General features: G+C 39.2%; 1 protein-coding gene across 7 annotated transcripts in view; it reads left to right on the plus strand.

Moving 5' to 3' along the window:
• The window catches only part of ASXL2 (ASXL transcriptional regulator 2), a 155221-nt gene that overhangs the window by 42814 nt on the left and 98611 nt on the right, over positions 1–13796 (plus strand). For 2 of the 7 annotated variants that reach the window (XM_015111861.3, XM_077959994.1), the window contains exon 3: positions 229–231. The exons of the other annotated variants lie outside the window; for them this stretch is intronic. In XM_015111861.3, the coding sequence (XP_014967347.2) occupies positions 229–231 (3 nt within the window). The remainder of the gene's footprint in view (positions 1–228; positions 232–13796) is intronic. 7 annotated transcript variants of the gene reach the window in all.

Here is a 13796-nt window from a genome sequence, read left to right on the forward strand (position 1 = left end):
GGCCAGGCATGGTGACTCATGCTTGTGATCGCAACTCTTTGGGAGGCTGAGGTGGGAGGATTGCTCAAGGCCAGGAGTTTGAGACCAGCCTGGCCAACATAGTGAAACATCTCTACAAAAAATTATATGAACTAGATGTGGTGGTATGCTCCTATAGTCCTAGTTATTTGGGAGGCTGAGGTGGGAGGATTGCTTGAGTCCAGGAGTTTGAGGCTGTAGAGTGCTAAGAAGGTGCTACTGTACCCCAGCCTTGGTGACAGAGCAAGATGCTGTCTTGTAAAAAAAAAAAAAAAAAAAAAAAAAAAAAAAATTACAATAATACTTAATAGTCTTTTTTTTTTTTTTTTTTCTTTTTTGAGACAGAGTCTGATTCTGTCACCCAGGCTAGAGTGCAGTGGCATGATCTTGGCTTACTGCAACGCTGCCTCCCGGGTTCAAGCAATTTTCTTGCCTCAGCCTCCTGAGTAGCTGGGATTACAGGCACGCACCACCATGCCTGACTAATTTTTGTACTTTTAGTAGAGACAGGGTTTCACCATTTTGCCCAGGCTCTTCTCGGACTCCTGAGCTCAGACAGTCCGCCTGCTTTGTCCTCCCAAAGTGCTAGGATCACAGGTGTGAGCCACCATGCGTGGCCAATAGTCAGTGTTCTTAAGACTCTCTATCATCAAGAAATGTTAAAATTATATTAGGTATGCTCTGTATATTAAGACAGAAATTTGGGAGTCTATGTTAGATTTTCATTAAGATAGGAAAAGTTTGCAGAGCTTTCAAACTACTGCTGGTTTTCAACTATGGGTAGCATTGTGTAACACTCTTAGAGAAGGAGTTTAGAATTTTGGGGGGCTGTTTTTGATTGTCACAGTGATTGGGGTAGGGGAACACAATGGCATTTAGCAGGCAGGTAACAGGAATGCTAAATGTCTTGCATTGTGCTGGACATTGCTTCACGTTGAATAGTTTTTCATCTCAGGTGCCAGTTGTGTTCCCATTGAGAAACAGTAAACTATGCCCAAATATTTGTAAATGGACATTGTATTTCTTGATGAGTAGCCATTACATGTTCTAAATTTTATTTCTCATTTTTTCTTTCTTTCTTTCTTTTTTTTTTTAAGAGATGGAGTCTCATTATGTTGCCCAGCCTCGAGTACAGTGGCTGTCACAGCCATGATCATGGCGTACTGCAGCCTTCAACTTCTGGCCTTAAGTGATTCTCCCATCTCTGCCTCCTGAAGCTGGGACTATGGGCACTCGTTTTCTTTTCTTTGACATGAAATTCTAGTTGAGGTTTTTTTATTGGCTCTCCCTTTCTAAAGCAGTTTGAATTCTTTTTTGATTTATAGTCAGATTTCAGTAGGCTGAAATAAATTAGGTTTGCTTCATTGACATGAAAAAGTAAAATATAAATTAGTCTGCCTTAGTTTATATAACACATCCCTGAAAAATTGAATGTAAACATTTTAAAATTAAAACATTAAAATGCATTTGAAGGCCGGGCGCAGTGACTCATGCCTGTAATCCCAGCACTTTGGGAGGCCGAGTTAGGCGGATCACCTGAGGTCAGAAGTTTGAGACCAGCCTGGCCAACATGGTAAAACCCCGTCTCTATTTTTTTTTTTTTTTTTGAGATGGAGCCTCACTCTGTCACCCAGGCTGGAGTGCAGTGGCGCGATCTTGGCTCACTGCAGGCTCCACCTCCCATGTTCACGCCATTCTCCTGCCTCAGCCTCTCGAGTAGCTGGGACTACAGGCACCCGCCACCACGTCTGGCTAATGTTTTTTGTATTTTTATTAGAGACGTGGTTTCACCGAGTTAGCCAGGATGGTCTCAATCTCCTGACCTCGTGATCTGCCTGCCTTGGCCTCCCAAAGTGCTGGGATTACAGGGGTGAGCCACCGTGCCCAGCCAAAACCCCATCTCTATTAAAAAAAAAAATTAGCCAGGCATGGTGACACGTGTGTGTAATCCCGGTTACTTGGATGGCTGATGCAGGAGAATAGCTGGAACCCAGGAGGTGGAGGTTGCAGTGAGCTGAGATTGCACCAGTGCACTCCAGCCTGGGCAACAGAGCGAGTCTCTGTCTCAAAAAAAAAAAAAAAATCTATCTATATATATATTTATATACTTTATAACACATCCCTCAAAAATTGAGTGTAAACATTTTAAAATTAAACATTTTAATTAAAATTAATTAAAAATGCATTTGAAGGCCGGGTGCAGTGGCTCATGCCTGTAATCCCAGCACTTTGGGAGGCTGAGATGGGCGCATCACCTGAGGTCGGGAGTTTGAGACCAGCCTGGCCAACATGGTAAAACCCTGTCTCTTTTTTTTTTTTTTTTTGAGACAGAGTCTCGCTGTGTCAAGTCTTGTGTGTGTATATATATATATACACACACACATTAATGCACATATATACACATATATGCACATACACATATATACATATATATACAGTCTTGTGTGTGTGTGTATATATATATATACACATTTGAAGAATTAACTTTTAAAAGTATCTTTTGTGGGCGGGTGCAGTGGCTCATGCCTGTAATCCCAGCACTTTGGGAGGCTGAGGCAGGCAGATCACTTGAGGCCAGGAGGTCTTAATGTCAGTATCATCCAGCTCTAACATAGTAAGGCTCTGGGACTTTAAACTTACCATGATCGTTTCCAGGGAGCAAGCAGGAATAGTAAAGATTAGTAAAAACAAACAAAAAAACAGCAGGAAAAAATGGAAGAGTTTTTTTAAAAAGGTAGTAAAGTATGTGAATCATCGGATAGCTTCTGGTTCACATAGTGACAGTTGAAAGTAGCTTTTCCTGGTTAAACTATGTTGTGGTAATGCAGTTACAGGACAACAAAGCAGTACATGCTGACCACCCTTAGCAGGGAATGTGCTTTCACTCAGCTATTGGACAGTTAAGTCTTTTAGGTCTCCATTTGTATACCTCTTTTTCAGAGATAATTTTGGCTGACTTTCTGGTCTTGATCATATCTTCCTATTTGAGTTGGTTGTAGTGTTCTGTGTTCCTTTCTTTTCTTTTTTTCTTTTCTTTTCTTTTTTTTTTTGAGACAGTTTCATTCTTGTTTCCCAGGCTGGAGTGCAGTGGTGTGATCTCAGCTCATTGCAACCTCTTTCTCCCAGGTTCAAGTGATTCTCCTCCCTCAGCCTCCCGAGTAACTGGGACTACAGGCCCGTGCCACCATGCCTGGCTAATTTTATATTTTTAGTAGAGACAGGGTTTCACCATGTTGACCAGGCCGGTCTCGAACTCCTGAACTCAAATGATCTGCCTTCCTCGGCCTTCCAAAGTGGAAGGATTATAGGCATGAACCACCGTGCCTGTCATGTTCTGTGTTCTTCATAGCATTAAGGTTTGAAATTATATGTTTGTGGTTATAAAAAAATCATACAATTTCTCTGTACCTTACATTTTTAAGGTAGCTCCAGAGGCAGTGACATTATCTTTCCCCACCCCTCAGCATATGGTGCATAACAAGTATTTAAAACCTACTTGTTAATGAATATATGAGGTATTACTGGTTGGAAGATCATATTCATATATAGTTATAGATTATTCTCTTGCTGCAGTGATGTGTCAAATGGTAGTCTTTTTTTCTGAGACAGGGTCTCGCTCTGTTACCCAGACCTGAGTGCAGTGGTGCAATCTCATCTCACTGCAGCCTCGTCGTTTTGGGATTAAGAAGTCCCACAACCTTAGCCTCCTGAGTAGCTGGGACGAGAGGTGCATGTGCCACCATGCCCAGCTAATTTTTGTATTTTTTATAGAGGCAAGGGTTTCACCATGTTGCCCAGGCCCGTCTCGAACTCTTGGACACAGGTGATCCTCCTGCCTTGGCCTCCCACAGTGCTGGGATTACAGGCGTGAGTTACCATGCCCGGCCGGTAGTCTTATACTCTTTTTTTTTTTTTTTTTGAGACGGAGTCTCGCTCTGTCACCCAGGCTGGAGTGCAGTGGCCGGATCTCAGCTCACTGCAAGCTCCGCCTCCTGGGTTTATGCCATTCTCCTGCCTCAGCCTCCCGAGTAGCTGGGACTACAGGCACCCACCACCTCGCCCGGCTATTTTTTTTTGTATTTTTTAGTAGAGACGGGGTTTCACTATGTTAGCCAGGATGGTCTCGATCTCCTGACCTCGTGATCCGCCCATCTCGGCCTCCCAAAGTGCTGGGATTACAGGCTTGAGCCACCGCGCCCGGCCTGTCTTATACTCTTAAAAGTTTTTTAGAAAGATTACAGAATGAAACACGCATTATGCTTCTCAAAAGTGTGTGACTACTTACTGTTTTATTTTCATTCCTTGGACCTCAATACATGACTTTGAGCTCTTCTCCCTTTATATTTTTCCTTTGGCTCCCACGTTTTGAAGAATTTTGCCTAGATTATTCAATACCATTTTTGTTTGGTTTTAAAATTTATTAAATTTTATTTTTTTATTAAAAACAAATATGAACAGATTAATGAATAAACAAAATAAGGTATATGCATACAATGGAGTATTATTTAGTCTTAAGAAGATATAAAATTCTGGTACATGCTACAGTATGGATGAACCTTGAAAACATTACGCTAAGTGAAGTAAACCAGACCCAAAAAGACAAATGTATGACTCCAGTTACATGAGATACCTAAAATAGGTAAGTTCATAGAGACAAAGTAGAATAGAGGTTACCACAGACTGCAGTAGTGGGGAATAGTGAGTTACTATTAAATGAGTACAGAATTTCTGTTAGAGATGTTGAAAACGTTCTGAAGATGGATGATGGTAACAGTTGCACAGCATTGTGAATGTACTTAATGCCACTGAGTAAAAATGGTTAAAATGGTAACTTTTATGTTCTGTGGGTTTTACCGCAACCAACCAATAAGATATTTGAAAAGAAGTGGGCCAGGCGCAGTGGCTCATGCCTGTAATCCCAGCACTTTGGGAGGCCGAAATGGGCAGATCACCTGAGGTTGGGAGTTCAAGAGCAGCCTGACCAACAAGGAGAAACCCCATCTCCACTAAAAATACAAAATTAGCTCGGTGTGGTGGCGCATGCTTGTAATCCCAGCTACTCGGGAGGCTGAGACAGGAGAACTGCTTGAACCCGGGAGGCGGAGGTTGCAGTGAGCTGAGACTGTGCCATTGCACTCCAGCCTGGGCAACAAGAGTGAAACTCCATCTCAAAAAAAAAAAAATACAAACGAAGTGGTTGGCTCCTAGCTGCGAAAGATTCAAGTTCTAGCCCCTTTAAGAAGTTGGGTGGTAAGTAAGATTGGAAATCATTTATCCAAAGTATGGAATTCTGGAAATTAATTAGAAACATGAATTCCTTTTTTTTTTTTTTTTTTTTTACAAAAGCAGTACAATGTTTAAATTAAATGCCTGTTTATAACTATAAAGCATGGCAGCATTTTAGAAAATATAGGAAGAGAAAGGTCCTTAAATTTTTCCCCTCACCATGATCTGTGACTTTTTATATTCTATTATGTTGTTTTTATGCATTAAAGCACTAATTTTAAAGATAGTTTAGGCTGGGCATGGTGGCTCATGCCTGTAGCTGCAACACTTTGGGAAGCTGAGACGGGAGGATCACTTGAGGCCTGGGGTTTGAGACCAGCCTGAACAAGATAGCGAGACCTTGTCGTTATTAAAAAAAAAAAAAGAAAACATGACAGTGCAGGCCTATAGTCCCATGAATATATGTCCTATGAATATATGAGGTATTATTAGTATCTCGTATATTAATAATAATCACTTCAGGAAGTGTCAGACGTGATTCAAACTTTAGCCTCCCAAATATGCTGGGAGGCTGAGGCAGAAGGATCACTTGAGCCCAGGAGGTCAAGGCTGCAGTGAACCATGGTTGGGCCACTGCACTCCAACCCTGGGCAACAAAACAAGACCCTACCTCTTAAAAAAAAAGAAAAAAAAGATAGAATTTCCCATAGGAGTAATAGGGAAGAAAAAGTTTTAATGTTTCAGGTGAAATGGGAGGACATGACTTAGGCCAGGAGAGGTCAAGAACTGTTTCTGTTATGCTTAATAGTCAGAGTTGATAGCAAAGGCATTGTGGAGTTCTTTAAATTAGCTTAGTTCTTTTTGTAACAGTTAAAACAAGAAGACATGAAAAGTTATTGATAATATAGATAAATGCTGTAGCTGTGATATCTGATCATTTGTAAATAGAGAAAAGCTAATTCCCATACTGTTTACCAAAAAACAGTTATTTCATAAAATCAAAAATAGTAAAAAGAATTTTGTTGAGATGTCTAACCTCCTTGTTCAATTTTCTGTGGCTAAAATATAACCTAATTTGTTTGTTACATAAATACCAATGATAATGTGGCAATTGTTTCCTAGGGTTGAGCTCTTCAACACAGAATTGCTTGTTCCAAATTTGAAGTACTGTTAGAACCTTTAAAACAATTTTGTAAGCTTTTACTCATTTGTTTTTCTGTGGACAGTTTGCTTTTTAAAAATCTGTATTATTCATTGGGTAGAGATTTTGTTTACTGGGTCTGTTTGTTTAAAGAGCCCCTATTCTCATTATTATAGCTCGTGTTGATTCTGGATTATACTGTGCGTTTGTATGAATCTAAATATTGAAGGAAGGTTAGGTATTTTGTTTCCTTCCTGAGACACTAGAAATAAAACCAAAGATTCAGAGAGTTGTGTCCATTTTTGTGTACATTTTGACGATATACTTCAGTTACTAAAGGAAAGAATTCAGAATTTTATTTTACCTTGAATGAAAGTAAAATGGTTGTCATTAGCCATCAGTATATAAAATAGCCTTTTTAAAAAAGCGCTTTCCTTTTTGTCTGATGCTGATTTTACAGTTTGCAGAGAAACAAAGAGCACCTGGTGCTCCAGTTTGTTTTTAAGTTTCTCCTGACTTGAGCCTATATTTCTTCTTGTCATTACAAACTATGCCATTTTTCAGGAAGTGTCAGAGGTGATTCCAACTCCAGCCTCCCAAATATACTCACATGGCTACTCCCACACGGCTTCATGGAACTGTTTCTGGGATTTTGGGCATTGATAAGAGTTTATTTAAATGTTCTGTGTAAGTCTCTGAGCTATACAGTTCTATAGTTCTTAGGGTCTGATCAGAAGACCAGAAAGTACACAATAATTTGAACAGGAAAGTTATTAACTGGAAGTTATTAATAGATTAACCAGGGATTAACTATTCAAAGGTAAAGAGAAAGCAGGGCTCTAGTTCAGCGGATGACAAAGTTCATTGGTGCTGTAGCCTGAGGTGGCCGCAGGAAACTGCCTACTAGGTACTAGAAGAGCTTTGCTGAAAAGCCGCCTGCTGGGGAACCTGTCCCACCTTTTGGGGAATAAATATTAGCTACTACATATTTATGTAATATGTAAAAATATACAGGTACAGCTAAACACATGAGTGAATGTAACTTCTTTCGTTTTCTTTCTTTCTTTTTGAGACAGTCTCACTGTCACCCAGACTGGAGTGCAGTAGCACGATCATGGCTCACCGCAGCCTTGACTTCCTACGTAGTTGGGACCACAGGCGTGCGCCACCACGCTTGGCTAATTTTTTTTTTTGTAGAGACGGGGTTTTGCCGCGTTGCCCAGGCTGGTCTTGAACTCCTGGACTCAAGTGGTCCCCCTGCTTCGGCCTCCCAAAGTGCTGGGTTTACAGGCGTGAGCCACTGCACCTGGCCGCCTCTTGGTTTTGTTTTGTTTTGTTTTTTAATCACGGCTCACTACAGCCTCAACCTCCCAGCCTCAAGTGATTCTCCCATCTCAGGCTTCCGAGTAGCTGGGACCGCGGGCACACACCACCATACCTGGCTAATTTTTAAATTTTTTTATAGAGACAAGGTCTCTATGTTGCCCAGGCTAGTCTCAAACTCCTGGGCTTAAGGGGTCCTCCCACCTTGGCCTCCCAAACTGCTGGGATTACAGATGTGAGCCACAGTACCTGGCCTGAAGACACTTTTTTGAAACATAAATTTTTACTTTTGGAAAATTCTAAAAACAAAAGTATACGTCCTCCATCATAAACTGTAAATAGTATTTACACCCTGGGTTGTTCTGAAATAAATTGCAGTAATTTTATTGCATAAATATGTCAGTATATATCAAACAGATAAGAACTTGAGACTGGTTGTGTGCAATTTGGGTATTCTGGCTTACAAAAAATAGAACAATTAAATCTACACAGTAAGCCTACACACTGTTGACAGAATACACACCCTGAATATTCTTTGAAACCATGCCTGTTAATTCTTTACTGTTATTACTCATTACTACTTCTACGCTTAGGCTAGATATGCAGTAGGTTTTCCCCCTCCATCAGCTGTGGCTGCCATTAGTGTTTACAGATGTGCTTTTATAGCATTAAGTGTCGGACTTAATGCCTTCCTTCTGAAGTAGCTATTGCCTTTAGTGCTTCCCAAGCCCCCCCCTTTGGAGTTTCCTTAACCTGCTTTGCTCATCTTATTAACTGTATTATCTTGACTCTTACATCAGCTAATAGAGAAATAGAGTTTTTAGGAAAGAAGAGAAAAATAGTAAAGTATTCAGTTCTTGAGACCCTATTCTCTGACTAGTTTTTCTTGTCTTTCCATTCATGAATAGAAGAGGGGAAATAGGAAGATTATTTGTTCATGAATTTATCGTCCACAAATTGGGCATTTTCTGAATTAGACCATTCATGAGTGATCCCAAGGGTTCGTGATATATAATTAGTAATTTTGGCGAATTTGAATCTTTCACACTGTAACATTAATATAGCTGAGTAAGTTACATAGCTAATGAATGGGTGTGGCCAACTGCCTAGATTGTAAAGAACTCTGGGAACCACCCAGCAAAGATTATGCTCAATAAACATTTTAGAGATTGAGATTTTACCTCTTTGTCTGGGGGAGTCCTAATAACATCTGATTAGTACCAATTTGTTTATGAAGAAAATAATCTCTTTCATACTGTATTGAAGGTTATATGTTTTAGCTTACATTATACTAAAAACCAATCAGAGCACCTATGTTTTCCCGTATCTCTCCCATGCAAAAGTATATAGCAAGGGAAATAAAGTCAATATTCTCTACTACTTTTCAGCAGAAATCCTTACCCCTGCAGAGTAGATCATCTAATTATTTGCTAAGCTGAATTGGCTTGAAGTGATTTCATTAGAAATAGCTTAGTTTTAGAATGAAGAACATTATTTATTATATTGATGATATATCTAAGGTTGGATGATACCTTTGTGGTTAAGCCAGCATCTTCCTCCTCTTCTTCTTTTTAAACATTTAAAAAATAGTTTTTGTAGAGATGAGGACTCACTATGTTGCTCAGGCTCATCTTGAACTCTTGGGCTCAAGCAATCCTCCTGCTTTGGCCTTGGCATGAGCTACTGTGCCCAGCCATCTTCCCTATCTGTTAGTTGCAATCTGCTTTCAAGCCCACAAACCTGGTAGGGATGTCAAGAAGGATTAGTAATGAAAAAAATGACAACAAAATGTTTGGGTATTGACAGAAAAGAGTATTCTTATCCATTGTAATTCAGATCCGTAAGAGCTCCATTATGGATCACAGGGAAGCTAGTAAACTTTAAGCTGATGACTTTATGATGGCTCCTTGAAATTGAAATGCATGGGAAGAATATTAAAGAATAGGTAGTATTCATTGTATCCACATTTAACTCGAAACTGCCCTAAGTTTTACTCTGTTACACAATCAAATTACTGCAACTGTTTTCTGAAGTAGTTTAGACTGTTTAGCTAAATTTGTATATCTTTAGACATATTTTGATAATATTTTTGGCTAACTTGTAAATTTTAATGAAGAAGTTAATGAGGGGGTTGCTAATTTGGGGAATTGTGGATATTGCTGGGAAGGGAAGGGACAGTTTAATTTTTGGTTTTATTGTTGCTTTGTAAGAAAAATTAAAAGCTTTTTTTTTTCTTCTTTCATTTTCCTGCGCTGCATTCCAACTCCAGAAGGTAAGAAGTGTTACTTTATTCTAAAGAAGTATTATGCAATTATAAAGCACACTCTTATAAATTTAACTTACCTTTGAATGCTTGAGTTTTACTTTATAAAATTAAATAATTAGTCCAGAAACTAAGTAATATTGATATTATTATGTTAATGTTTGGTAAGTGTGCTTTTTTTGGTTCTTGCAGTTTGTATTTATTGTTTGATCATAAGTTTAGAAATCCGATCTACATTAAGGTTAATTAAAATCAACATTTGACTTATAAAAGCATTGGGATGCCAAGTATTCGGCAGATTAATAATGAAAATATTTAGTAGACTGGAAACATGTATATTAACATTTGCTTTATGGCTGTAAGATTGAAAATTTATGTTTATGTTCTTAATTTAGATAAAATATTGGTAAATCGGCTGGCCTCGGTGGCTCACGCCTGTAATCCCAGCACTTTGGGAGGCTGAGGTGGGTGGATCACTTGAGGTCAGGAGTTTGAGACTAGCCTGACCAGTATGGTGAAACCCCATCTCTACTAAAAATACAAAAATTAGCCGGGTGTGGTGGTGGGCACCTGTAATCCCAGCTACTCGGGAGGCTGAGACAGGAGAATTGCTTGAACCTGTGAGGTGGAGGTTGCAGTGAGCCAAGATCATGCCACTGCACTCCAGCCTGGGCAACACAGCAAGACTCCGTCTAAAAAAAATTGGTAAATCCTTTAGGGGCATGATACTTAAAAACAGGGCAGAATGGGTTAAAAATCTTAGTCTGGATCCTTTACTGAATTGGCTTTTTGTGTGTGGGCATGGCCTTTTAGATTCACCTCCACTATAGCAGTTACTGTGTTACATGCCTGTGAGACCTGAGGGCAACAGTCATGTCCATGTATTTTCATGTTACTTGGACATGGCATGCTTGGGTTATAATTAGAGCTTAATTCGTCTTTTTAACTCTAGTTATATTTGTAGTCCATTAAGTTCATTTGTAAGAACCTATTTATTGTAAGCAAGAGTTTGTGGATGAAAGCTTAATTAAGGTTTTACAAAGTTAAAATTGTAATTAAAAAATAAAAAACTAGGTAAATTTTGTTTTGTGTTATGTTTGTTTGAAGGGAGCATATATTTGATTGGTTCTTATTTATTTATTTATCTGGAGGCAGAGTCTCATTCTGTCACCCAAGCTGGAGTGGAGCGGCATGGTCTCGGCTCACTGCAACCTCTGCCTTGCAGGTTCAAGTGATTCTTCTGCCTCAGCCTCCCTTGTAGCTGGAATTACAGGCACCTGCCACCACCCCCGGCTTATTTTTGTATTTTTAGTAGAGACGGGGTTTTACCATGTTGGCCAGGCTGGTCTTGACCTCCTGACCTCAAGTGATCTGCCCTCCTCGGCCTCCCAAAGTGCTGGGATAACAAGCGTGAGCCATCGCGCTTGGTCATTGATTGGATTCTTTAAGTGCAAATGATAGGAACCAAATGTGAATAACTTAAGCAAAATGAGATTTATTTGAAGAATATGGGGGCAGAGGCAAGACTCAGACTCAAAAGCAAGAAACAGGCTCTGAAATTAGGAGAAGGAAGGCAACTTCTTCTAATGCATAGTCTCATCAAGACACTCCAGTTGGGCTAAATTAGTCATTGTCTACTCTGCTCAAGGTTAAACTTCAAGGAGGAGTGAACTTGATTGGCCTAGTGCCCAGGGATGGTGAGATATCTTAATGGACAGTCTTACCGAGACTGTTTCCAGTAGGGTAGAGCATAGTTCCCCAAAGCAAAATTAAGCATTCTTTTTTTTTTTTTTTGGAGACAGAGTCTTGCTCTGTTGCCCAGGCTGGAGTGCGGTGGTGCAATCTCGGCTCACTGCAACCTCTGCCACCTGAGTTCAAGCAATTTTCCTGTCTCAGCCACCCGAGTAACTGAGATTACAGGCGCACACCACCACGCCCAGCTACTTTTTTGTATTTGTAGTAGAGATGGGGTTTCACTATGTTGGTCAGGCCAGTCTCAAACTCCTGGCCTCAAGTGATCCGCCCACCTCAACCTTCCAAAGTGCTGGGATTACAGATGTGAGCTATCATGCCCAGCCAAAGTTGAGCATTCTTTACAGAAGAAGAGGGAATGGATATTGGCCAGGAAGAAACAACAGCTGTCCATTGCTCCCTATAGAAAATTAAAGTACAACAGAAAAATGTAAGCCATAAGCAGTTGTAGGAAGTAACCTTTTATGCAGATTCTCCTAATGGTAACATTGTGCAAAACCATAGTGCAGTGTCACAGCCAGAATACTGTGTCTGATATAATCCACCTGGTTTTATTGGTACCCAGGTATGTGTATGTGTATGGGGTGCTATGTGGTTTTATTATGTGTATAGATTCATGTACCTACCACCACAATCAAGATACAGAATGCTTTCAACGAATATCCCTTGTGTTCCTCTTTTAAAACCACATGTACTTCCCTAGTACCTCCTCTTGCCCCCCTTATTCTAGTTTGTCCTACATTTCTATAATTTTGTCATTTCAAGTGTTTAATGGAATCATAGAGTGTGTAACCATCTGGGATTGGCTCCCCTGCAACCCCCATTCATTGTATGTCTCTGGGGAGTCCTCCAAGTTACTGTGTTCATAGTTCATTCTTTTTTATTGCCGAGTAGTATTCTTTGACATGGATGTATGACAGTTTCTAACTATCCATTGCATATCTGAATTGTTTCCAGGCTTTGGCTATTAAAAATAAAACTTCTATGAACATCTGTGTAAATGTTTTTATATGAGCATACATTTTCCATTCTCTGGGTTAAATGTACAGAAAGTGCTGTTGCTGGGTTGTGTGGTAAGTGCATGTTTAATTTTAAAGACACCTTGAAACTAAATGAATTTCTTGTAAACTGCTTTAGATTTTTTTTTTTTTTTTTGGTCCATGTTGCCAATCCTTGCCTTTTAATTTGTGTGTTTACACCATTTATATTTAAAGTAATTATTGATAGGTGAGTTTGTCTGCCATTTTGTTTTGTTTTGTTTTCTGTTTGTTTCCTCTATTTCTCATTCCTCTGTTTCTCTTTTCTTGACTTCCTCATGGATCATATTTTAGGATTCTGTCTTGATTTATATTTATAGTATTGTATTTCTTTATCTTTACATAGTTTTCTAAACTGTTTCAACTGGGTATTACAATATATACATGTGATTTATCACAGTCTGCTGATACCATTTTACCACTGTAAGTGAAGTGTGGAAACCGTACTTCCATTTAGATTCTTGAGTATGAGATGGTATTAAAATTTGTGTTCCAGTCATCAAATGTGATTTATAAAATTTATGAGAAGCATAGTCTGTGGTATATACCTATTCCTGCTCTTTCTGTTTTTTCTTCCTGGTGCTACAGGATTGCTTCTTTTATCATTTCCATTCCATTGAATGACTTCCTTTAGTCATTCTTTAAGAATAGTTCTACTCCTCTTAGTCAACTACTTCTTTTAATTTTACTTAGTCTGAAGTTGGTTCATCAGATATAGAATTCACAATTGACGGTTCTTTTCATTCAGCACTAGTGAAATGTCATGCCATTTCCTTCTGGCCTATGTGGTTTTAGGTGACAAATCTATTGTCATTTGAATTGGTGTTTCCCTATAGTAATGTATTGTTTCTCTCTGATTGCTTTCAGGACTTTTTCTTTGGATTTAGTTTTCAGGAGTTTAATTATGATGTATCTTGGTGGACTTACTTAGATTTATCCTATTTAGATTCACTGAGTTTCTTGAATCTGTTCGTTTATTTCTTCATTTTTCTTTATTACTTTTTCTGTTTCTTTTTAAATCCTGTTACATCTTCAG

The sequence above is a fragment of the Macaca mulatta genome, chromosome 13 (genome assembly GCF_049350105.2).
Source record: "Macaca mulatta isolate MMU2019108-1 chromosome 13, T2T-MMU8v2.0, whole genome shotgun sequence".
In the NCBI taxonomy this organism is placed as follows: Eukaryota; Metazoa; Chordata; class Mammalia; order Primates; family Cercopithecidae; genus Macaca; species Macaca mulatta.